At 56.7% G+C, this 25,273-nt stretch overlaps 1 protein-coding gene across 1 annotated transcript in view; it reads right to left on the reverse strand.

Moving 5' to 3' along the window:
• Positions 1–25,273, reverse strand: part of CACNA1B (calcium voltage-gated channel subunit alpha1 B) — a 137,926-nt gene that overhangs the window by 107,170 nt on the left and 5,483 nt on the right. The window contains exons 4-10 of the mRNA XM_058659747.1: positions 9,220–9,311; positions 7,361–7,513; positions 6,647–6,837; positions 4,230–4,333; positions 3,233–3,348; positions 2,706–2,762; positions 2,095–2,184 (exon numbers count right to left, since the gene is read on the reverse strand). Coding sequence (XP_058515730.1) covers positions 2,095–2,184; positions 2,706–2,762; positions 3,233–3,348; positions 4,230–4,333; positions 6,647–6,837; positions 7,361–7,513; positions 9,220–9,311 — 803 coding nt within the window. The remainder of the gene's footprint in view (positions 1–2,094; positions 2,185–2,705; positions 2,763–3,232; positions 3,349–4,229; positions 4,334–6,646; positions 6,838–7,360; positions 7,514–9,219; positions 9,312–25,273) is intronic.

Genomic DNA, 25,273 nt, shown 5'->3' on the forward strand with positions numbered 1-25,273 from the left:
GACTGAACTAAACTTATTTTTTTAAATGTCTAGGGCCTGACATGATGGCTCAACTGGCTAATCTTCCACCCCTAAGCATCCCAAATGGGTGCAAGTTTGTTTCCCAGCTGCTCCATTTCCCATCCAGCTCCTGTTTGTGGCCTGGGGAAGCAGTGGAGAATGGCCTACGTGCTTGGGACCCTGTACGCACGTGGGAGACCTGGACGATGCTCTGGCTTCGGCCTGTTCTAGCTCTGGCTCTGGCTGTTGTAGCCATTTGGGGAACAAACCAGTGGATGAAGGATCTCTCTCTCTCTTCCCCTCTCTCTGCAAACACTGCCTTTCGAGTAAATGAATGAATCTTTAAGGACTGTGCTGTCAGTGACGTGTAACCGGGAATGAGAACCCACAAGGAGAGGCAACACACCCTGGGACAAGGAACACACATCTTCCCACACTGCAGTGGGAGCACAAAGCCACACAGACGTGCGTCCTGACCAGGGGATCCGTCCCCCAAGGCCAGAGCCCCGGGACAGGAGAGTGAATGAGGCCATACTGGCCACAGCGAGAAGTTGAGAGATGAATGGCTATAATGGATGGAGCTCCTCACCGGGAAACGCTGCAGGCCCAGCCACAGCCACATTAGAGCTGCAGTGACTGCCCAGAACCGGGGAAATTACAAAAGACCCTACTGACACTGCGTGTGCATGGCATGGCCACAGGCATGCCAGCACACACATTGCCCGGTGCTTCAGGTGCCCATGTGTATCAGCTGAGATGCACACAGAGCAAGGTGGGGCATACTCTGCCAGCATGGCCTCTTGGGATTGACGAGGACAACACAGGAAAGTGTAGCCATGTGCACATGTGTGTGTAGAGGGGCGCTGTGCATGTGTGTGCACTGGGGGGATGTGCAGGCACCTGTGGGCACCTGGGAACAGGGGGCTCTGTGTATGAACAGGCACCTGTGGGCACCTGGGAACGGGGGGCTCTGTGTATGAACAGGCGCTGTGCATGTGTGTGCACTGGGGGGATGTGCAGGCACCTGTGGGCACCTGGGAACAGGGGGCTCTGTGTATGAACAGGCACCTGTGGGCACCTGGGAATGGGGCTCTGTGTATGAACAGGCGCTGTGCATGTGTGTGCACTGGGGGGATGTGCAGGCACCTGTGGGCACCTGGGAACAGGGGGCTCTGTGTATGAACAGGCACCTGTGGGCACCTGGGAACGGGGGGCTCTGTGTATGAACAGGCGCTGTGCATGTGTGTGCACTGGGGGGATGTGCAGGCACCTGTGGGCACCTGGGAACAGGGGGCTCTGTGTATGAACAGGCACCTGTGGGCACCTGGGAACGGGGGGCTCTGTGTATGAACAGGCGCTGTGCATGTGTGTGCACTGGGGGGATGTGCAGGCACCTGTGGGCACCTGGGAACAGGGGGCTCTGTGTATGAACAGGCACCTGTGGGCACCTGGGAACGGGGGGCTCTGTGTATGAACAGGCGCTGTGCATGGGCCCAAGGTGCCATGCATGGTCATCTCATCAGTGAAACATCACAGAAGTAGATCTTTCAGAGGCTGCCCCGGCCTGGGCTCTCCCTCCCCAGCTGATGGTGCCCACAGGCTGACCACAGGGCTAGGTGGCAGCCATGGCAGGGAGCGGCCTAGGTACCCTGATGCACCCTAGGCTGACCACAGGGCTAGGTGGCAGCCATGGCAGGGAGTAGCTTGGGCGCTTTGGTGTGGAGGGGGCTCAACTGCAGGTCAGTTCAGGAAATGGCCTGGGCACTCATGCTGAGCCACATGCCTGGTGGTGCAGTCACCAAGGACACAGCGGGCAACAGCAGGGCCTCAAAGCACAGGCCTCAGCAAGGGGAGTCAGGCTGCAGGGACAGATGGCCAGACACTGCTGCCCTCCCCTTCCCCACTCCCCTGAGGCAGACACTCTGCCCTCTGACCTTGCATGTGTCGAATCAGCGCTTAGAGCCTCAGTGGAAGATGGTGGAGCCAAGGGCGGCTGGCAACCACAAGGCCCATAAGATGAAGCGGCAGGTGAGTGGGGAACACAGGCGGTTCAGGAAGGGGCCCAGGCTGGGCACCCAGAGCCAGGACACTCACCAGGAGCACAGAGGCCTGCAAGTCGGCCCTCCCCTTCCTCGGCCTGGATGAGGTCGCTTCTGCTCTTCCTGGCAGCTGCTCTCTTCAACACTGCTTCAGAGAGAGGGGTGCAGTGAGGGGCAGGTGTAGACAGGGGTGCAGGACGGTGTAGACAGAGTGCAGGAGGGGCAGGTGTAGACAGGGGTACCACTGCCCTGAGCTGAGTCAGCTGAGTTCAGCCTGGGCCTTTGTCCTCCTGCTTCTCAGAGAAAGTTTGGGGGAGGTTTTAGACATTTTGGGAGCAGTTTCTCCAAGTTGAGGTTCATGAACAGGCCAAGCTCCACTGACAGTCCGACACCCACCTGGCAAAGCCCAGAACCGCACTGCCTGGTGCCCACTAGAGCACAGCTAGGCAGAGCAGGCTCCTGCCACAGGGCTGTGCCCACCATAGTCACACCTCAGGGGCCTGGGTCTTCCCACCTTGGCATACACCACACAGCCTGGGGTTCCCATAGAACTCTCCAGGAGCCCACTACCCATGTCTGTATGAGTTAGGGGGCACAGCCACCTGGCCGAGCTGGACACACATGCCCCCTGCTCACAGCAGGAGGAAGGCACCCAGAGCCACCTACCATCCAGAGGGGACTTCTCTTCCGCATTCCGGTCCTCCTCAGCCAACATGACTTCCTCTGTGAGGGGACACATCCTTGGTCAGCACCCTCCCAACCCAACCCCACCATCATTCCCATGACCCTGCCCTCATCTTGCCCCCTGACACTGCCAAGAGCCACCTGACACGATGCTGACCAATGGCCCTGATGGGGCCCAGCTGCCTTGTGCAACCTCGTTCCCACAGCCAGCTCCGGCCACATGGGTGCTCACTCACAAAGGGTACTGGTGAAGTCGCAGGAGGCTGGGGCAGGCCCCACTGGGCAACAGAGCCTGGGCTGGGCTGGGAGAGGGGCTGAGTTCCAGCACAGACCCTAGCTTCAGGCCAGGCCTAACTCTTAGGCTCCTCCATCGGAGGGGCTACTGGTCCTGGGTCCTAGGCAGAGGCAGGGAAGCACCCGCAGAGGCCAGAACCCTCAGACTCAGCAGAGGACCCCAGCTGCGAGAGGGGACCTGGGCCAGCAGCTGGCAGGCTGCACCTGTTGCTCACCGGCCTTGAAGATCCACTCCAGGTACCCGTTGAGCTCACGCTCGATCTGCTGCTGCCGGCGGAGCTTCAAGAAGGCCCGACGGTTCTCCACCCTCTCTCTCTCCTTGGCAAACTCTCTAGCGGGCAGGAAGGACAGGGGAGGACAGATCCACAGTCAGGGAGGACAGAGAGGGAGGGAGGGAGGACAGACAGGGAGGAAAGACACATGAAGGACAGACACACCACAACTGTCCTGCCTTCAGGGCAGTGAGTTCCAGGAAGGGCCAGCATAGACTGAGCACTGACCCTCACCCAGTGGCCAGAGGTTTTACAAAGAAGGTAGCTGTGACACAAGTGTGTGGCCACACATCACTTGTCCTCATTGCCTACCCTTGTGTCCCAGGATGGTACAAAAATAGCATGAGGGTGGTACCAGTTCCCAAAACCCTGGGAGCCTTGCTATGTGCTCTCCTGGCACACACACGTGCCATGCACTGCCCTGGGATACAGCCACACAGACACACACCTGCCATGTACTCTCCTGCCACACAGCCCCCCCAACACACCTGCCACTCCCTGAGGAATCCCTACACTAGAGGCCAGCCGAGCTCAACCCTCTTTCCTCCTCCTAGGACCAGGCCAGGCCTGTCTCATGCCTTGCCTCATCTTGTTCTAGGCAGGGATAAGAGCTGGTGTCAGGAGAGGGGCTGATGGGAAGGCAAGGGGCAGGGAGTATGGCTGGAGTGTGGGTGACACAGATTCCGTGTCCGACCTGTGCTCCAGCACAGGGGTCAGGGCTGGAGCAGGGCCGGAGCAGGGCTGGAGTGTGGGTGAAAAGCAAAGGCCACGTGCGTTCCCGCCAGGACATGGACAGGTTCTGGACTCAGTGAAGCTGCCCCAAGTGAGCCACATGCAGGTGAGACACAGCCATGGCCCCCCTGGCAGAGACCAACACTGACAGAGAGAGGCCCAAGAATCAGCCTGGGCCCAGCCTAGGGGTCAAAGGGGCACCTCTTACCCTGACAGCACCCCCAGCACCAGGTTGAGCATGAAGAACGAGCCGATGATGATGAGAGGAACAAAGTATAACCAGTTCCAGGTGTTACCAGCTGCATCGTTGGTCTGCCCAGAGAGAAGGAAGTGAAGGACTGCGTGAGGTACGGGACCAGCTGGTCTCAGGCCTGCCCCTGGCCCCAGAACCTGACGAGGGAGGGTCCCTGCAGGACCCCACTCGGTCCCGCCCTGGCATGGACAGCCATGGCTGTTTCCCCGCTGTCTCCACACTGCCACGCTGACAGCTAGGAATGACCAAGGGGGCCAGAGCACCATGCATGAGGCACAGGGTGCGGACACCTCCTACAGACAAGACCCCCAGTCTTACAGGTGTGCTCACAGTGACCCCATGTCTGACCTGTGTCCCCCATGGTGACCCTTATGTCTGACCTGTGTACTCATAGTGACCCCATGTCTGACGTGTGTCCCCCATGGTGACCCCGTGTCTGACCTGTGTCCCCCATGGTGACCGCGTGTCTGACCTGAGTCCCCCATGGTGACCCCGTGTCTGACCTGTGTCCCCCATGGTGACCGCGTGTCTGACCTGAGTCCCCCATGGTGACCCCGTGTCTGACCTGTGTCCCCCATGGTGACCCCGTGTCTGACCTGTGTCCCCCATGGTGACCCCGTGTCTGACCTGTGTCTCCCATGGTGACCCCGTGTCTGACCTGTGTCTCCCATGGTGACCCCGTGCTCTTCCCCCACATGTCATCTGGAGACAGCTCTCCCTAACCCTGACACGGCACAGGGCAGGCACTGGGGAGATCTGAATGCCCCAGCACAGACAGCGGTCAGCACTACCTTCCCACAACCTTGGCTTTCCTGACATGCCCCCAAGGGCAGCTCTTCAAGTCAGTCTGCACAGCTTCTGCGGGATCCAGTCCCACTCCATTTGTGGCTTGGTTAAGGGGATCCATAGAATGAGTTTTCTACCTGAGTCTAGTGCTACAGGCAAACTGAAAGGAGACAGGTACTGGCTGAAGAGTCCAGCTGGGCACACAGGCCGAGGCTCCCAGCAAGACAGAGCCAGGGGAGAGGCAGTGTCCCTAGTGGGCTGCTCTGTCAGCCTTGCCAGTGCCCACAGGCCTTGCCCCTGCAGCATGCAGTGTCCATCAGCCTGGCCCTGCCCCTGCAGTGTGCCATGTCCATCAGTCTGGCTCTGCCCCTACAGTGTTCGGCATCCATCAGTCTGGCTGGTACTCACAGTTAAAGTACTGCTAGCAGGGGGAATTTATAGCACTAAGTGCATGCGTTACAACAAAAGTTTCCAATCCATGAGCTAAGCTTCTATCTCACGCAGCCAGAAGCACAAAAGCAGAATTGCAACCACAAGCTTTGGACCCAGAGTGGGTAGTGCATCCTACAATGTGAGGGTGTGAGCCATAGTCAGTGGGCACAGAACCACACGGCAAGGGCAGGGAACCCCATGATGTGAGGGTGAGCTGGGGTGGGCGGGCATGGAACACCACAGTGTGAGGGTGAGCTGGGGTGGGTGGGATGGAACCCCGCAGTGTGAGGGTATGAGCAGGGGTGGGCGGGCATGGAACACCACAGTGTGAGGGTGAGCTGGGGTGGGTGGGATGGAACCCCGCAGTGTGAGGGTATGAGCAGGGGTGGGAGGGATGGAACCCCGCAGTGTGAGGGTATGAGCAGGGGTGGGTGGGATGGAACCCCGCAGTGTGAGGGTATGAGCAGGGGTGGGCGGGCATGGAACACCACAGTGTGAGGGTGAGCTGGGGTGGGTGGGATGGAACCCCGCAGTGTGAGGGTATGAGCAGGGGTGGGAGGGATGGAACCCCGCAGTGTGAGAGTGAGCTGGGGTGGGTGGGATGGAACCCCGCAGTGTGAGGGTATGAGCAGGGGTGGGCGGGCATGGAACACCACAGTGTGAGGGTGAGCTGGGGTGGGCGGGCATGGAACACCACAGTGTGAGGGTATGAGCAGGGGTGGGCGGGCATGGAAACCCGGCAGTGTGTGGGTGTGAGCTGGGGTGGGTAGGCAAGGAACCCTGCATCATGGGCGGGCATGTGACCCCACAGCATGGGCATAACCCCATGTCGTCAGCATTTCCTGTCTCCATCCTTGGTCCTCGCTTTCCCATCAGCACTTCCTGTCTGTCCATGCGTGATCACGTCCTCCCATCAGCACCTCCTGTCTCCATCTGTGGCCTTTGAGGTGGCATGCTCTCTGAACCCCCTGGGTTGACGCTCTTGCTCTCCACCATACAAACCCTGAACTGCTGGTGGGTCCCAGTCCTCGGGTGGCCCAGCCCAGTTCTTGGTTGGCCCTTATGGTGCTCGGGTGGTGCCTGTGTTCCAGCCCAGTCCTCAGGTGGCCCCTGCAGTCCTCAGGTGGCTCCTGTGGCACAGCCTGGGCACTCACATTGTACAAGATGTCTGTCCAGCCCTCCATGGTAATGCACTGGAACACCGTCAAGATGGCAAACAGGATGTTGTCAAAGTTGGTGATCCCGAAGTTGGGTCCTGGCCAGTACTCGCGGCACTCGGTGTCACCCTCACAGAGCCGAGCCGGAGCCTCCTTGCCACAGGGGAAGTCACCCACAGGCTCTGGGTCTGTGAAAGGCAGAAGGCCCACCCTGAACTCTGAGTCACCCAGTCCTCTGACTCCTGGGGGCTGCCCTGGGCACAGTGCCCCAGACATGGCCACTTCTCCCCAGTCTCTCTTCCTCTACACTCAGGAGCCAGATCAGCCTCCACTGCGCTCTGATCCTCACACCGGTGCCCACCCTTCAGTGCTTCCAACGGGCACTGCTGGCAACACTCTCCTTGGTCAGCACATCGTACTTGGAGTTCTAGAAGAAATCCTCTCTATCCGAGCCTCTCACTGGCCCCTGAAAGCAGTCAGAGCAGTGCTCAGACCACCCTGGCCCCCTGCCTGCAAAGCAGGCTGCAAGCCTTTCCACTTCAACTGCTTGGCTGTGCATTTACGGCAGAGCACAGATTAGACTCTGTGTTTATCTGGGCGTTTGTTTCCCGTACTTCTTACATGGTTGTCTTTCACCTGAAGGGAAGTGCCACCCCAGATGGATGGCCCCAAGAGACCGTAGCCTGACTCCTGGACCCGCCCAGGCCTCACCGGTGCTGTTGGAAAAGCAGGCCTTGTGGAACTTGCCCATGTAGAATTCGAGGCCGATGATGGCGAACATGAGGATGGCGAAGAAGAGCAGAAGGCCGATCTGCAGCAGCGGGACCATGGCCTTCATGATGGACTTGAGCACCACCTGCAGGCCTGGGGGAAGGGACAGGACATCTCAGCACCACAGGGGCACCATGGCCTTCATGATGGACTTGAGCACCACCTGCAGGCCTGGGGGAAGGGACAGGACATCTCAGCACCACAGGGGCACCATGGCCTTCATGATGGACTTGAGCACCACCTGCAGGCCTGGGGGAAGGGACAGGACATCTCAGCACCACAGGGGCACCATGGCCTTCATGATGGACTTGAGCACCACCTGCAGGCCTGGGACCAGAGGGACAGGCGGTCAGCACAGCCTCGTACAAGGAGGGGCCCAGGAAACCAGGGACAAATTGGGGAACAGAGCAGGGAGCACAGAGCTGGAAGGGAAGACATAGGGCCTGGGTGTGAGCAGGTGGACACTGAAAGTCCTATGGCCAATAATCCATATAGAGAATGGACTGTAGCATTCTGAACTGGCAGCTGACAGAATCCTATTTAAAAAAATAGTCAAGGGTGCTGGGAACCAGTGGCAGGGATCCTACACGGCAATTGTGAAAATCTGAGAGAAAGAAGAGACTCCTTGACAGAAAGCAGAGGGACGGTCTGCAGCACATTGTCCTTGGATGCTGTACCTGTGGCAGTATGCGGGTTCAAACCCTGCTCCAGCTCCCTGCTTGATAGGCCATCCATGTGGGAAACCTGGATGGGGTTCCATGCCAACAGTCTCCACCTCGCCCAGCCCCGGCTGCTGTGCTCATCTCAGGGGTGGGGTGGGTGGTAAACCAGTGAGTCACTCTGATTTTTAAACAAACAATTTTTAAAAACCACAGAATTCTGGGACCTATGTACAGGGGATCCCAGGAAGAAAAAGCAAAATACTTTGGGAGTGAAAAACAGGGTTTCCTAGGAGCTGAGGGCGCAGCATACAGAGAAGGAAGAGCACAGAATGTGGGGCCGGAAGCACAGGTCCTGGGAGGAACTCCTTGGGCAGATGGGCAGGTCCACTCCCTCCAAAATGGAAGAATATTTGTACTGGACACAGGCCAGAGGAGCTGGTCAGAGAACTCTATGACGCCCCCACCCGGGCTTGTCCCGGGTCTGTGGCTCAGGACAGAACCCTGATCTACCAGAGGCATGGCGGAGACCAGGTAATTGACCCTTCCTGAAATGGCCACCTCCGGAGGACACGAACTGCCTCCCTGCCTGCCTAGCCCTTTGCTGCAATGTGGCCGCTGGCCACCAACTTGCCACACTGGGAGCCAAGGGTTCTACCTTCCTGAATGCCCCTTCCATGGGGTGCTCCCTCCCTGAGTGCCCCCTCCCTGAGTGCTCCCTCCCTGAGTGCTCCCTCCTGAGTGCCCCTCCCTGAGTGCCCCCTCCCTGAGTGCCCCCTCCCTGAGTGCTCCTTCCCTGAGAGCCCTCTCTAAGGGTGCTCCCTCCTGAGTGCCCCCTCCCTGGGGGCTCCATCTCTACCCCCTCAGGTGCCCCTCTTTGGGTACTCCCTCCCTGGATTACTCCTCCCTGTGTGCTCTCCGTGACAAGGATGCAAAGAGCTGGAGTTCAGCAGATGCGTGAGGTGGAATTGAAGTGCCCACCCTGCAGCAGCTCTCTCCTGCCTGCTGCCTGTGTGCTCCCTGGGGTCCCCAGTGGCCAGAAAGCCCACTAATGAAGGTTTCCCTGTGGCCACACCATGCTATTGGGGGCGGAGTGGAGGCTGTGCCCAGGCAGACTCCGGCCATCTTCAGCGGACTCACTTGGAATCCCAGACACCAACTTTAGGGGCCGGAGCACACGCACAGCCCTCAGCGTCCGCAGGTCGAAGTCCGTCCCGGCTGTGGCGAGAATACTGTTAGGAACAAGAAGGAAAGCAGGAGTTTCCACATTGTACCCACAAAAAAACACTTCCATATCTCTCCTCTCTTCTAGGATTTGTGACACCTTCAGGCCCATGTCCTGCTCCATCCAACCAGAGACACAACGTGGGGTGGGGGCCTTCCCAGGGCCTGCATCAGAGCCCTGCCCCATACACACCCTGACCATTCCCGCAGCTCCAGTGGACACTGAGCCCCCAGGCTGGCAGGGCTGAGTCCAGCCTATGTCGTGAGTGGCAGCCAGAACGGAAAGGAACTAGAGCCCCAAGCCACAGTTCCCATGTCACTGTCTCTATCTTCCTTATGCAAACAAAGCAGAGTGGAACCGAGATCCAGAAGGCTTAGACACCACGATGTTTCAGGATATGTTTGAGCAGCAGGGAAGTGGGGAGTGAAGCCACAAGCTCACAGCTTCCCTCATGGGCTCCCAACCTAGGGAGGCTTGGAGCCAAGACAGACTTCTCCTTATGACACAAAGCTGGAGACCGCAACAGCGCCAGCTGCTGCAGCTGCAGAAACCATGCAGAACAACTTCACAGCCTCCACATGCCCCAACACTGCCCAAAGCTCATGAGCTGAACCACAGGGGGTACCCAGCACCATGGCCCAGCAGCATCCTGAAGCTGGACCCATTAATAAACTGCACTCTGAGCTGAGGGCTGGGGTCAAGGCTGTCTCCATCTGGCACTTTCATAACGCTCGTAGAGTGGCTGCAGGCTCCACAGAATGCATAACATCTGGGCCTACAAGACTATCAGAAACCCATCCTCCAGAGAAGAGGTGATCCTGCTCAAAGAGTGAGCTCACTGGACCCACAGCATGATTTACCTGAGCACCTGCCAGCATCCAGCAGCGTGACACCTGTGTGCACCTGCCCAGCAGCCAGCAGTGTGACACCTGTGTGCCCCTACACCTGCCCAGCAGTGTGACACCTGTGTGCACCTACACCTGCCCAACAGCCAGCAGTGTGACACCTGTGTGCGCCTACACCTGCCCAACTGCCCACAGCGTGACACCTGTGTGTGCACCTGCCTAGCACCCAGCAGCGTGACACCTGTGTGCGCCTACACCTGCCCAACAGCCAGCAGTGTGACACCTGTGTGCGCCTACACCTGCCCAACTGCCCACAGCGTGACACCTGTGTGTGCACCTGCCTAGCACCCAGCAGCGTGACACCTGTGTGCGCCTACACCTGCCCAACAGCCAGCAGTGTGACAACCTGTGTGTGCACCTACACCTGCCCAACAGCCAGCAGCGTGACACCTGTGTGTGCACCTGCCCAACTGCCCACAGCGTAACACCTGTGTGTGCACCTGCCCAGCACCCAAGAGTGTGACACCTGTGTGCGCCTACACCTGCCCAACAGCCAGCAGTGTGACACCTGTGTGCGCCTACACCTGCCCAACAGCCAGCAGTGTGACACCTGTGTGTGCACCTACACCTGCCCAACAGCCAGCAGCGTGACACCTGTGTGCATCTGCCCAACAGTCAGCAGTGTGACACCTGTGTGTGCACCTGCCCAGCACCTAAGAGCGTGACACCTGTGTGTGCACCTACACCTGCCCAACAGCCAGCAGCCAGCAGCATGACACCTGTATGCGCCTATACCAGCGCAACAGCCCACCAGTACAGTGCCCCTACACAACCAGGTGGTTACATGCCCAGCCCTGGAGCCAGTCAGGAGATGCCTCTGTCCTCCCACATGGTCCACCATTGTGCAGCCCCATGTGCTTTTGGTGGGGTTCCCCCACACTGCTGTGGGGCATCTCTACCCTAACCCAGCTCCCAGGTGGGCTGGCTGCAAACACCTGCCAGCTGGCAGCCTGCGCTCTGCCAAGTGAGTCACAGAGTTGCTGGTCTGTAGTACTTACACTCAGGCAAGCCCAACTGGAAGTTGCCTGTCCCACCAGACCACTGCTGTCACAAACCTCTTCGGTTTCTGACGCTGACAGCTCCGATATCACCAAGATATCACCCACCCTATGCCCACTCGGACTCCAGGCCAGCGTGCCACGCCAGGCAGATACTCAAGCGCCCTTTTTGAAGAACAAATCTCTTCCTATAGGAAAAAAAAGTCCACTCACAGCAACAAGAACTGCTGCTCTGGCTCCCAGTCGGCCACCCTCCAGCAACAGGCTCAGTGAGATACAGAAAGACAGGCAACTCAGTGAAACCAGCGGAACGATGAGAAACATAGCAAAGAGGCAGAAAGAACCAAAAGGAATGCCTGCCGCTGAAGAATTCAGTGATTGAACGGAAAAACATAAATGAGTCACTGCAAACTAGATCAAGCCGAAGAATGTCTAACAAGATGAGGAAAGCCTTCAGGGTCTGTGGACGGCGTTAGTGCGCAGGTCCAGGACTCAGACACAGCACAGGACAGCACCTGCTGCTTCTCCCATCTCGGGGACGCAGACCCCGAGACCAACAAAGCCCAAAGGACCCCAGCACGGTCAGCACACAGTGCTCACCATGGACCAGGACGCTCGGCACACAGTGTTTACCAACCTGGCCAAAGCGAGAGCAAACTGTACAAGCAGCAAGAGAAAAAAACATGTGTGGGAGCACGCTGTGCCAAGCCAATTGAACAGGTGAGACCGGGCAAAACTTTCAAAGGCCCCCAAGCCAGAGAGCAGCCCAACAGAGCCTTCCTTGAGAAATTAAGCCTGAGACACAAAACATCACCATGAGACCAGTTTTCAAGAAATGTCCACGAGTCCTGTAGAAACAGAAGGGTGTAACCACCATTGCAAGAACATAGAAGGCAGGGGAGCAGGCAAAGACATCTCCTGCGATGCCTGCATCCCATGTGGGCACAGGGTCAAGTCCCATCCATCTCCCTGCTTATGGCCTACGGAAGCAGCAGAGGATGATCTGAGAGCTCAGGCCCGGTACCCACATGGGATACCCGGAGGAAGCTCCTGCCTTCACACCAGGTCTGCCCAGCTCTGGTCATGATGCCCAACTGGGGAATGAACCAGCAGATAGAAAATCTTTCTCTCTCTCTCTCTCTCTCTCTCTCTCTCTCTCTCTCTCTCTCTCTCTCTCTCTCTCTCTCTCTCTCCCCCCCCCCCATGTAAGTAGAAACAAATCTTTTTTAAAAGCAGTATCAACACGATCAGTCAAGACACCATCACCAATGACATCACACTGAGTACTGGCCAGAGCTATGCTGGCATGTTGGAGCAGCAAGAAACCCAACAGGAGCACAGGGACTGGTGTGCTGGCTGGGGACACTCCAGAACAGGGCTGAGAGCAGAGGCCTCCCAGCCAGGAAGTCCCGGCAGCCAACAGTGGTCTGACATGCAGACGCACACAGTTCTGCACACACCTGCATGGAATGTGCAGGAGCCCGACAGCCGCTCAGCACCGCGGCCAGACGACCTCCACGCCATGAGCTGCAGGAGGTTACAGACACAGGGAGTCTGAGGGCACATGCACAGGGCACACACAGCCACACAGGCACACACTGACAGCACACACAGACACATGGACACACACTGACAGCACACACAGACACATGGGCACACACTGACACACAGGGCACACAATGACACACGGACACACACAGACACACAGGGCACACAATGACACACGGACACACACAGACACACGGGCACACACTGACACACAGGGCACACAATGACACACGGACACACACAGACACACAGGGCACACAATGACACACGGACACACACTGACACATGGACACACGCAGACACACAGGACACACACAGACACATGGACACACACACGGACAGCACACACACGGACACACGGACACACACACACACACACGGGCACACACACACACATGGACACACACAGGGCACACAATGACACACGGACACACACGGACAGCACACACACGGACACACGGACACACACACACACACACGGGCACACACACACACAGACACACGGGCACACACGGGCACACACACACACACACGGGCACACACGGGCACACACACACACACACACGGGCACACACGGGCACACACACACACACACGGGCACACACGGACACACACAGACACACGGGCACACACGGACACACACGGGCACACACACACACACACGGGCACACACGGACACACACAGACACACGGGCACACACGGGCACACATGGGCACACACACACACACGGGCACACACACACACAGACACACGGGCACACACACACACACGGGCACACACGGGCACACACACACACAGACACACGGGCACACACGGGCACACACACACACACGGGCACACACGGGCACACACGGGCACACACACACACACACGGGCACACACACACACACGGGCACACACACACACACACACACACACACACACACATAGCATGAACACCAGCAGCCCATCAGCAGATTCCCTCTCACACTGGTTGCTGCAGCTGGAGGGGCCCTGGCTTGGTCCTGCCACCCCCTCTCCTGGGCCAGCCCCTCAGAGCTGTTATAAACCCTGGACAGGGTCCCTCCTGCCTTACAGGGACAGGACAAGGACGTCTTTGTGACCTGCCAGCACAGGCAAGGTGAGGGGCAAGGAGGCTTTGGCTCATGCAGCCAGGGCAGTGTCCCCAGCCCAGGGCACAGCCAGTCACAGCGGTGCACCCAGCAGGGAAAAACTGCTTCCTGCCCAGGTGGCTGCAGGCAGTTGCCATGGAGACAGTCTGAGTCTTGGTTGAAGATGGCCAGGTACATTCTCACTACGCCCACACAGTCCTCGCTTTACAAAGTGTAGGCCCAGGGGTGAGGTACCCCTCCCAGCCCCAGACATAGGCACCATGGGGCATAGAGTGGCTGGGCAGTAATTTGTGAAGACATCCATCCCTGAGAGAGCCTGACAGCAAACAGCACTCCTGTGCCCTTCACACCACTCACGTGTCACCCTCACATGTCACTCCATACTCACGTGTCACCATCACGTGTCACCCAGTTCTCACGTGTCACCATCACGTGTCATCCAGCACTCACGTGTCACTCAGACACCACTCACATGTCACCCAGCACTCAATGCGTCACTCAGACACACTCATGTCTCACTCAGCACTCATGCGTCACTCGAGACACAAAGCTGCCAGCCACACACCACAGTGCTCAGCACCCCCTCCACACCAGGACACACTGTGGAACCCAGAGCAGCTCAGGTACAGACCCAGCAATGACACAAACGTAGAGCTGGAACCCGGGAGGCACCAAATCACAGGGACCCAACTCAGGCCTGATGACACAGGGAAGCGGCCACACACAGGGTCCAGTCACTCCTTCAGGGTGGGCTGGTGTGTGGCCCTTCATGCTGGTCTGTCCATGCTCCTTGAGGACTGTGTGCCAAGGTGGCAGAAGCTCCTGCCCAGCGACCTTGGATGCTCACAGCAGCTACGGAAGCCCCAAGCGGCCTTCCTCTCAGGGTGCATCTTACACTTCCTGCGTTTCTGAGGGAAGAAAGAGCTCTGGTTCAGTCGAGCTGCAAAGCCTAACATTCCAACTTCCTGACCTTGGCAAGCGCTCACACCCCCTCAGTTTCCAGTCTGTGAAATGGGCATGTCCCTCTTCGTGGCAGCAATGAGGCCACTTAGCCACAGAGGCCACTCAGGAGCCAGGATTTCTACCACCTCTGGAAGGAACAAGGCAGCAAACCCCAAAACAGAAAAGGTGAGTTTGGCTAAATCAGAACGTTTATGTGGGACCTGGCATCTCCGCAAATGATGTGGAAAGGTCCATGTTTCAATTAAAAGGCAAGGAGACCACAAAAGATCAGGATGAGCACAGAGCCAAGAGCATCATGACGGTGCGACAGCTTGGACAAGGCCTCGAGGGGGGCCACAGAAAGACTGCGGCCGAGCCCACAGAGAAGCAACACGTGAGGAAAATTCAACGAAACGTGTACGTCTGAAGACACGACAGCCAAGTAAGAGGCTGAGACCAGGCTGAGCAGCAGGGCTGAGGGGACAGAGGCTCCGAGCGCAGGCAGCAGAGAAACACAGGAGACGCAGGGAGGACACGGACAGGCACGGAGGCTGTTCTGCAGTTAGCATGAGAGTTTGTCCTTGGTTCCCGGGGTCGAAATGCCTGTGTAAGTGAAAGTTCGTGAGGGTTGTGGTTAGCGGAATTCTTGAGCCTTTGGAACTGTTATGAAAATTATTTTGCATTAAAAATACTTAATAAAAATACCTCATTAAACTTTCAGAAAGAATTTTAAATGTCTATGGAACATACAACTGAAAATGCATGCGTTTTGGTGCAAAAAATGTGTCCAGGCATTTTCTGTGAGGCTTTTTTTTTTTAATCTTTTAAAGAGTTTTTTTAAATTTTTATTTAAGGGCCCAGCACAATAGTGTAGTGGTTAAAGTCCTCGCCTTGCACATGCTGTGATCCCATATGGTCACTGGTTCTAATCCAAGCAGCCCCACTTCCCATGCTGCTCCCTGCTGTGGCCTGGGAAAGCAGTTGAGGATGGCCCAAAGCCTTGGGACCCTGCACCTGCGTGGGAGACCCAGAACAGCTCCTGGCTCCTGGCTTCAGATTGGCTCAGCTCCAGCCGTTGCGGTCACTTGGGGAGTGAACCATCGGAAGATCTTCCTCTCTGTCTCTCCTCCTCTCTGTATATCTACCTTTCCAATAAAAATAAATAAGTCTTTTTAATAAGTTTATTTGAACAGCAGAGTTACAGAGAGAAGGCAAAACAGAGATCTTCCATCCGCTGGTTCACTCCCCAGATGGTCTCGACGCCAGAGCTTCCCCCAGGAGCCTCCTCCAGCTCACCCACCTGAGTGCAGGGACCCAAGCATTTGCCCATCTTCCATTGCTTTCCCAGGCCATCAGCAGGGAGCAGCTGGACTTGAACCAGCGCCCTTCTGGGATGCCAGTGATACAGGTGCAAGCTTAGCCTGCCACAGCACGACACAGGCCCCCTGTGAACTTTTGGAAGACCCCTTGTACACAACAATTTCAGACTTTTTGCACAAGAATAAATATTTGAATTACATTAAATTTCTAGGAATGTTTTCTTTTAAAGACTTATGTATTTCAAAGGTAGAATTACAGAGAGAGAAGGAGGGAGGAAGGGAGGGAATACAGGAGGGAGAGGAGAGAGAGCTATCTTCCAGCAACTGATTCACTCTGCAAAGGGCCATCGTGGCTGGGGCTGGCCGCAGCTGGAGTCAGGAGCCGGGAGGTCCTTCCAGGCCTCCCATGTGGAAGGCAGTCCGAAGCCCCTGGACCCTCCCTTGCGGGGAGATGACCAGACTCGCATTGCTCACACAGATCTGGCCAGCCAGTCGCAGTTTAACTGGCTGACATAAAGCTGTCCTCTGAACTTGCTAAGTGCCCATGTGTGTAGAACACAATACTTAAAGTAATTATTAAAAGCCTGTACAAGAGATACACTCAAATAAGTGCACTTCAGGATACACTACAGAGAAGTCAGAATTCCAAAGTACTTTTAAGTAACCTCTGGGAATTTAGGAGAAACAAGCAAGAAAAATACAAGAGTGATCTAAGAGAAAATACAGTAGCAGAATTAAACCCCAAAGTATAAATAATCACATTGGACAGGGATGGCCTGAATAAACTAAATGAAAGAAAGAATTAGTAGATGAATTTGAAAAACACAAACAAAAACCTCACTAGAAATACGACATAAGCAACTTGAAAATAAAAAGCTAGAAAAAGACACACCATACAAATTATTACAGGAAAGCAGAAGCGAATATATTTGCATCATAGGAGTGAGTGCCAGGAGCCCAGGCTGTGGGGCAATGGGGTGAGCCGCAGCCCGGGAGCTCAGCAACCACACAGCCGTCGGGACAGGACGTGTGCCAGGAGCCCAGGCTGTGGGGCAATGGGGTGAGCCGCAGCCCGGGAGCTCAGCAACCACACAGCCATCGGGACAGGACGTGTCCCTCCAGCTCCCTGCTAACACGCCTGGGGAGTGGGGAGAGGGTAGCTCACAGCCGTCGGGACGGGACGTGTCCCTCCAGCTCCCTGCTAACGTGCCTAGGAAGGGGTAGGGCAGCCCCACATCACCCGGGGCTGGATGGCATTTCAAGCTGGCACTCCAGCTGCGCTCAGCAGTCACTACTGGGATGCACTGGACAAGCATGAAGGCAGAGGCTCTTTCTGTCGACCTGTCCCTGTGTAACTGTCTTTCAAATCTTTAAAGGAAAAACCTTACAAGGGATTGTCACAGGAAACGCACTCCAGAGACGAGGAAAAGGGAAGCAACTGACCCATCACACGCACACTCGAGTCTACAGCATGCCCAAACCACATACACACAACTACACCACACCCTAACCACACTACACACACCTACACCACACCCTAAACACACTACACATACACCCACACAACCCTAAACACACTACACATACACCCACACAACCCTAAACACACTACACACACACCACACTCTAAATACACTACGCACACCTACACCACACCCTAAACACACTACACACACCTACACCACACCCTAAACACACTACGCACACCTACACCACACCCTAAACACACTACGCACACCTACACCACACCCTAAACACACTACGCACACCTACACCACACCCTAAACACATTACGCACACCTACACCACACCCTAAACACACTACACATACATCCACACACACCCTAACACACTACACACACTTATACCACACCCTAAACACACTACACACACCTACACCACACTCTAAACACACTACACACACCTACACAACACCCTAAACACATTACGCACACCTACACCACACTCTAAACACACTATGCACACCTACACCACACCCTAAACACACTACACACACCTACACCACACCCTAAACACACTACGCACACCTACACAACACCCTAAACACACTACACATACATCCACACACACCCTAACACACTACACACACTTATACCACACCCTAAACACACTACACACACCTACACCACACTCTAATCACACTACACACACCTACACTACACCCTAACCACACTACACACACACCTACACTACACCCTAATTACACTACACACACCTACACCACACTCTAATCACATTACACAAACACACCTTCAGCACACCCTAACCACACTGCATACACACGTCAGCATGCACTTCATTAAATTTCACATGCGCAGCTCTCGACATGGGTTGCTTGCCTTCTCCTACTAACAGGTGTGGCATTTGGGAGGGTCTAGTCTGGCTCAAGCAGCACCTTCCACTGTGCACCATGGAGGGAGAAATGCAGCCACGTCGGGGAGGGGTGGATGGGCCCTCTCACAGGCACCACACGTGTGTGAGAGGGTGAAGCCCCCGTGACGTCACGCCCCAGAGGCCCTCTCTCTGACTGGGCAGGTAGAGTTGCACCCCACCCAGATCAGGGCATACACAATAATCCACGAGGCAAAACAGATGGCCCTAAGAGGAAAAAGACAACTTCAGATCATTCACTGGAAACCGCAGGAGCCCTCTCTCACGGCTGACGCGGCCCATCTCAGAGGGCCGGCTGCTCCTCTCCCCATCCAGCACCTGCTGGTGCGTCTGGGAAAGCAGTGGAGGGCGGACCAGGTGCTTGGGTCACTGCACCCGTGGGGGAGACCTGGAGGAAGCTCCTGGCCTTGGCTGTTGCAGCCATGAGGGAGTGAACCAGCGGATGAAACCTCGCTCTCTTGCACTCACTCTGCCTTTAAAATAAACAAACCATGTTTTTTGAAGCCCTCTCTCAAAAACTGACACAACAGCTAGACAGAAAACTGATAAAGAGGAATTCAACAACATCTTCACACAGCGGTATAAACGGTATTATCCACATGGTGACAATAGTAGATGCACCCATAGAACATATAGCAAGACAAAGCCTGACTGGGCCTAAAACCTTAGCAAGTTGAAAATAATTGAAATCTACAGTGATCACTCGTGCTAGAAATCACTCGGAAATCCACAAGTGCCTTGTACCAGGCTAGTGTCACACTGCTGGGAGAGAGCAGCCAGTAGCTGGCGGGCATCCTGCACCTGGTTAATGCCAATTATTTCTAATTTATTTTGATTAGGGTGGGAAGGGCGAAGGATCAGGGGAAAGTGGGTGAGGCCATTGTTTCCAAATTTTATTCTTCTTCCTGTATCTAGGGGAAGAGTAGGGAGAGAAGCGGGAAGCCACACAGCCTCCCAGCTGCCTCAGTACTTGGGTTGGGGAACAGTCACCTGATGTCATCCCAGTGTCCCTCATGTGGAACTTTCTTTGAGTGCTGTGCTCAATTGGCTTCAATAGTTCTGAAATGCTGTTGATCTCATCAATCCAAGGATGAGGAAACCCTTCCAAGGTCCAGCTGTTGATCTAGCCCAACTTAAGAATCTCCATTTATCCAGATACTTGCTGTCAACGCTTGGCTGGGGGTAGCTGACCAATCTGTTCTGCTCCGCTTGCTCTGCTGCGGCACCACATGCCCTCTACAGGCCCAACGGACTGCCATATCCTCCACGTGTTTCTGGGCATGCCGTCCACTGCTCCATTTAAGACATCGAGGAGACTCAGTTCTGACACACACTCTCACGGTCTGACCACAGATTTTGTGATTACTCCCATGGTTGGAGTTCTGAGTTAAGCAGTTCAGTTGGGGGGGGGGGAATCCCCAAAGAAACATCATCTGAAGTGATCCCAGACCTGACTCGTGTGTGCGCTTGCCAGTACAGGGTCAGGCTCTATCCATCACCCACACCAGCCTATGCACACACTGGCAGTTGCAACTGCTGGGTCAGTTCTGCCTCCAGTCCCATCTCTTACATAAACTAATGGATGCTGCAGCCCAGCCCAACCCTGCGCTCCACACACTTGCCCCTCATGTATGCCAGCAGGTGCTGCAGCTTAGTCAGAGCAACCCCAAACAATACCCACCAGGCCCACCCCTGGCTCCTGTGCTTATCGATATGTGCAGCAGACTGTTCCAGCCTGTCCCACATCCCATTCAGCTTCCATACATGAAATGGCCATTGGAGCCTAGCTCAGCCTAACTGGCCCCACTGCCTAACCTACACTCGTGTGAGTAGGCCTGTCTGGTCAGAACTGCGCTCAGCCTCGGTTCCCATGCTCATCAGTGGGAATTGCAGCCCACCACAGAGATGTCCACAGCTCCCCCTCTGTGCCCACTCCCAGCCCCGGATCTTCCACTTCCCAGGTGGTTCTGCAGTCTTGCCTGACAGGACTTGCCCCAGTCCCAGCACCTGCCAGCTGATGCTGTGGCAAAGCCCGACCAGCCTGCTCATGCTTTGGCCTGTGTATGCTCCAGTGCATAGTCTGTTAGCCCAGCCCCTCGCTGCAAGTACAGTGGCCTTGCTGATGTTAACCCTCCAGAAGTCATTCCTCACCTACAACATACTCCCTCCGTGGTCCTCCCTCCCTCACAACTGCCTACCCCTTCCCCAATCAACCCACAGTCCCTGTGCCCAGGAGCACATGGGTTCCCCAGCCCTGTCTTCTGGTGGGGTGGCATGCTGGCCTGGAACTCTGCCTGCCCACCAGAGACCCAAGATCATAGATGTGTTCCCAGACCCGGTCCTCTGGCACAGGTGCAGGCCTGGGTCTTTACCTCTCCACTTGCCTGGGACACGAGTGAACCCATGAGAGGTCAGGAACAGCCCACAGGCACACTGCACCAGCCTGGGGCCGCCTGGGGCCTTTCCCTCTCCCCTCCCCACCTGCCGTTGGAACCGACACAGGTGTGTGATCTCAGGCACCAGCATGAGACCCCAGACCCCCGAGCTCATGGAAGACAGCGAAGCCATGGGCAGCTCCAGCTCTGGAATGGCAGAAGGAAGCTGCCCCGACGCCAACTCTGCGTCAACTCCCCAGTGTGCCAGAAATAGTACTCTCTAAGTGGTGGAGGTGGAGAACTCCAGGCTGGGATGTGCCACCCCAGCCCCCAGGTGGGGGAGCTGCAGACTATGGGGTGCACTGGAATGGGGGGCTCCTGGGGGCATGCTTGGCAGGGAAGGAGTGACGTCTGAGGGTTCCACAGACTGGGTCACCACATTGCAGGTAGGCGAGGGAGCTGAGATGGAAATGGTTAGAGAGGAGAAAGCAGAGGGCAAGTCTGGGTCAGGCCACAGCACCCACCCATGTGGGAGACCTGACCCGAGCTAAAAGCATTCCTGCTACCTGGTAATGATTGCAAAAGCTGGGGCTAGAGGTATACCTGGCTATGCTAGGCTGGAACTCACCTGACACAGGAGCCAGGGCTGGAAGGGGGCAGGCTGGGCTAGGCTGCAGTAGCCACCTGTGTCAGAGCAGGAGATGGGTCATGTCAGGCTTGGCCGCAGCACCCACCAGAACACGAAAGAACCAGCTCTGGGGGTAGGTTCTACAGGTGACTTGAGGGCTCATCTCTATGAATTGTAGCACCTGTTGGTTTGCATGGAGAGCTGGGGGTGGCAACAGGCTGATCAGGCCAGACTGTGGAATTCACCTGAAGCTCACAGGAGCCAGGGCTGGATGTGCGTCTGGGACTGGGCTCCATGCCAAGCAGGGCTGCAGCACCTGCCAGCATGCATGAGAACCAGGGCTGGGAACATAGGGAATTCCCCTACTAGGCTGCGTCTCCCATTAGGGAGCACCTAGCCTCAGCACCCACTGGTATTCACAAGAGCCAGACAGGATATGGGCCACACCCAGCTGGGCCAGCAAGAACTGAGACTACAGGTATGCCATGCCAGGCTGGGTTGAGGCAGCCACCAGCAGGCATAAGACTCAGAGCTGGGAATGGGCCTGGCAGAGGAACTCTGGGGACTCCCCTGCCAGGCTGCAGCTCTCACTACTAAGTTTAAGAGCTGGAGCTGGGGGCAGAGCAAGCTGGGCAAAGCTGCAGCACTTGTCAGCATGCATATAGGCTGGGTCTGGAGGCAGGCCTCACTGAGCTCTAGCACCTGCTGGTGCTTGTGAGAGCCAGGGCTGGGGTGGGCCAGGCTAGTCAAGGCAGCGGCACCTGTGGACCGCATCTGGAGATGGGTCATGCTGAGCTGAGCCACGGCACCCAGGGCTGGATATGAGAGCTAGATGGGATGCAGGATGGAGCAGGCAAGAAGCAGGGCTGTTGCAGCACTGCTGGGGGTTTGGGGGTCAGCCTAACTAGGTCATGGCATGTGCCGGTGCTCATGAGGACCAGGCCTGGCCTGGCTGGGCTGCAGCACCCGTCAGTTCTCGTGAGAGATGGGGCTAGGAGTGGCATTGCCCAGGCAGCTGCACTCACCAGCATGTACACTGGCTGGTGCAGGTGACACACCAAACCTGACCCTGCACTGGCAGGCACACGTAAGAGTCGAGTCTGAGGTCACCCCAGGCAAGGTTTCATGGGAGACTCCCCAGCTAGACGGCTGGACTCAGACCTCAACCACAGGGAAAACCACAGGATGTGTGGTCCAACCTTGGAGTGTCTGTACCATCAATGGGCCTCCTTAGTTGCTGATGCCTGTGCAGAGGACGGCGCGGCCAGATGCACGGGGGACATGACGGCCAGCACATCTAGCCAGCAGAGGACGCTGGGTGCCTGTCACAGGGGGGAAAGCAGAACAGGCAGGACCACTCTCCTGGCCAAGCCTTGCATCGTGTTCCTGGGCCTGTTGCACTCAGGTGGACTTGGTCAGCCAGTGGCCCTTGGCAAGATTTTCTCAGCCCCGGAGCCAACAAAGCCAACGATGTCTGAGAACTATCAAATCCACCCAAGTGCCAGCCTCGGGGCACTCCTGCCCACACCGGGGTCCACACGGTGTCAGGTGACTGTCCCCATCACCGGGCACTGTTGTAGCTACACAGCAAGGAGCAGACCCCTCCCCCTCCTGCAGACACAGGAGAAAACAAAAACCTGAAACTTGTGTCCCACTCACCTTCTTGCTCACCCCAATCAGAGACAGCCCTCTCAACTATGTAAACAAAAACTGAACTACATAATTCTAAAAGCTCCAAGACCACACGGAGCTGAACCACCAATGCAGGCAGGTCAGACCTCCCAGGGATGTCCACGGCCCCCAGGACACACACAGCCCCCAGGACACACACAGCCCACAGCCTCCAGGACACCCAAAGCCCCCGGGACACCCACAGCCCATGGCCTCCTGGCCACCCACAGCTCCCAGGACACACACAGCCCACAGCCTCCAGGACACCCACAGCCCCTGGGACACCCACAGCCCATGGCCTCCTGGCCACCCACAGCTCCCAGTACACCCACGGCCCCTGGGACGCCCACGGCCCATGACCTCCTGGCCACTCACAGCTCCCAGGACACCCATGGCCCCCAGGACGCCCACAGCCCATGGCCTCCTGGCCACCCACAGCTCCCAGGACACCCAGTACAACCACGGCCCCTGGTCACCCACGGCTCTCAGGATGCCTGAAGCCCACTGGACACCCAGGATACCCATGGCCCCCAGAATGCCCACAGCCCATGGCTCTCGGCTTGCCCACAGCTCTCAGGCCGCCCTGGACACCCACAGCCCCTGGGACACTCACAGCACCCGGGACGCCGACAGCTCCCAGGACACCCTTGGCCCTGCAGCCAGCACTCGGCCCGGCAGCCAGCACTCAGCCCGGCAGGCAGCACTCGGCCCGGCAGCCAGCACTTGGCCCGGCAGGCAAGGCGCTGGATGGCAGACTGAGGGCTGGCTCCCTGGGAGGCAGCAGTGAGGACGCAGGTGTCTGGGCTGCCATCACCTCCCAAGGGAGACCACAGAGAGCTCCAGCTTCACCCTGTCCTGGCTGTGGCAGGCCTTGGAGGTGAACCTGTAACAGCTCTCTATCTCTCTCTGCCTTTTGAACAAATAAAAGATATTTAATGAAATGCAGACGAGCTGTAACTTGTCCATTATGAAATAAAGAATTACACCGCAATCCCCAGCACCCAGCGGGAGACCAGGAGACCAGGGTGGAGTTCCCGGCCCAGCTCTGCAGTTGGTCATTTAGGAAACAGAGCAGGGGTGGAGGACACACACCCCGTGCCCCCGTCTCAGGCTGCCACTCTGCATTTCAAAGAACTCTTTAATGCAGTTCATAATCATGCAAAAATTACACAAATATGTGGACAAAAATCTAATCCCCGTGCACTGGACTGTGTCCTGGAAGCTACGTTTACCAAAGTAAGCAAAGGTCTACGCAGACACAGACACATCAATTCCATTTGCGCCATAACGCCACTGCTCTCCAGATCAGCACTCGAGCCATATGCAAGTCTTGTTCAGGCTCTTCCATGTATTAACAAGAGTATTCTAGAATTCCTATGGAGGGGAGATACGCCAGGCCAGCTTAAACTACCTGAAAAACAGGACAGAGGAGGAGCACAGCATCTCCCGAGTATTAGGTGGTGAGAAAAAACCAGAGCGTGTAGGGTGAGGGTGCGCCCAGGCCCCCGGAGGCAGCGGCACCGAGAGGCGAACAGGCCACCACCGCAGGCGTCCGGCACAGATCTCTCCCAACATGAGAGGACAAACCCACGAAAGATTTCCGAGGGACACCATGAGGGTGACCACACTCGGGGTCACTTACCCAAGAAAACAGTGTGTTCATAAGAACAGTGCACATTGTGCAGGGACCACCTGTGCCCAAAACGCCATGACCCTGCACACACACGTCCTGACACAGATGAGCACTGAGCCAGCCCGTCCCCCCCCCCACACACACACACACACGTCCTGACGCAGGTGAGCACTGAGCCAGCCCGTCCCCCCCACACACACACACACACGTCCTGACGCAGGTGAGCACTGAGCCAGCTGCGTCTCTCTGCATGGTGTACCTCTCCACAGTTCTGAGAAACCAGCTGTCACTGATTCTCTTGACAACTTGAGTGAAGACAGCCAGTCACGATTGCACAGGCACGCATGCTCCAGACATGATCGGAGTAGAAGCTGAGCTCCTGCTGGGAGGGGCCCTGCTGTCATGGCTGCAGCTGAGCGGTAGGG

Source organism: Ochotona princeps, unplaced genomic scaffold (genome assembly GCF_030435755.1).
Source record: "Ochotona princeps isolate mOchPri1 unplaced genomic scaffold, mOchPri1.hap1 HAP1_SCAFFOLD_138, whole genome shotgun sequence".
NCBI lineage: Eukaryota > Metazoa > Chordata > Mammalia > Lagomorpha > Ochotonidae > Ochotona > Ochotona princeps.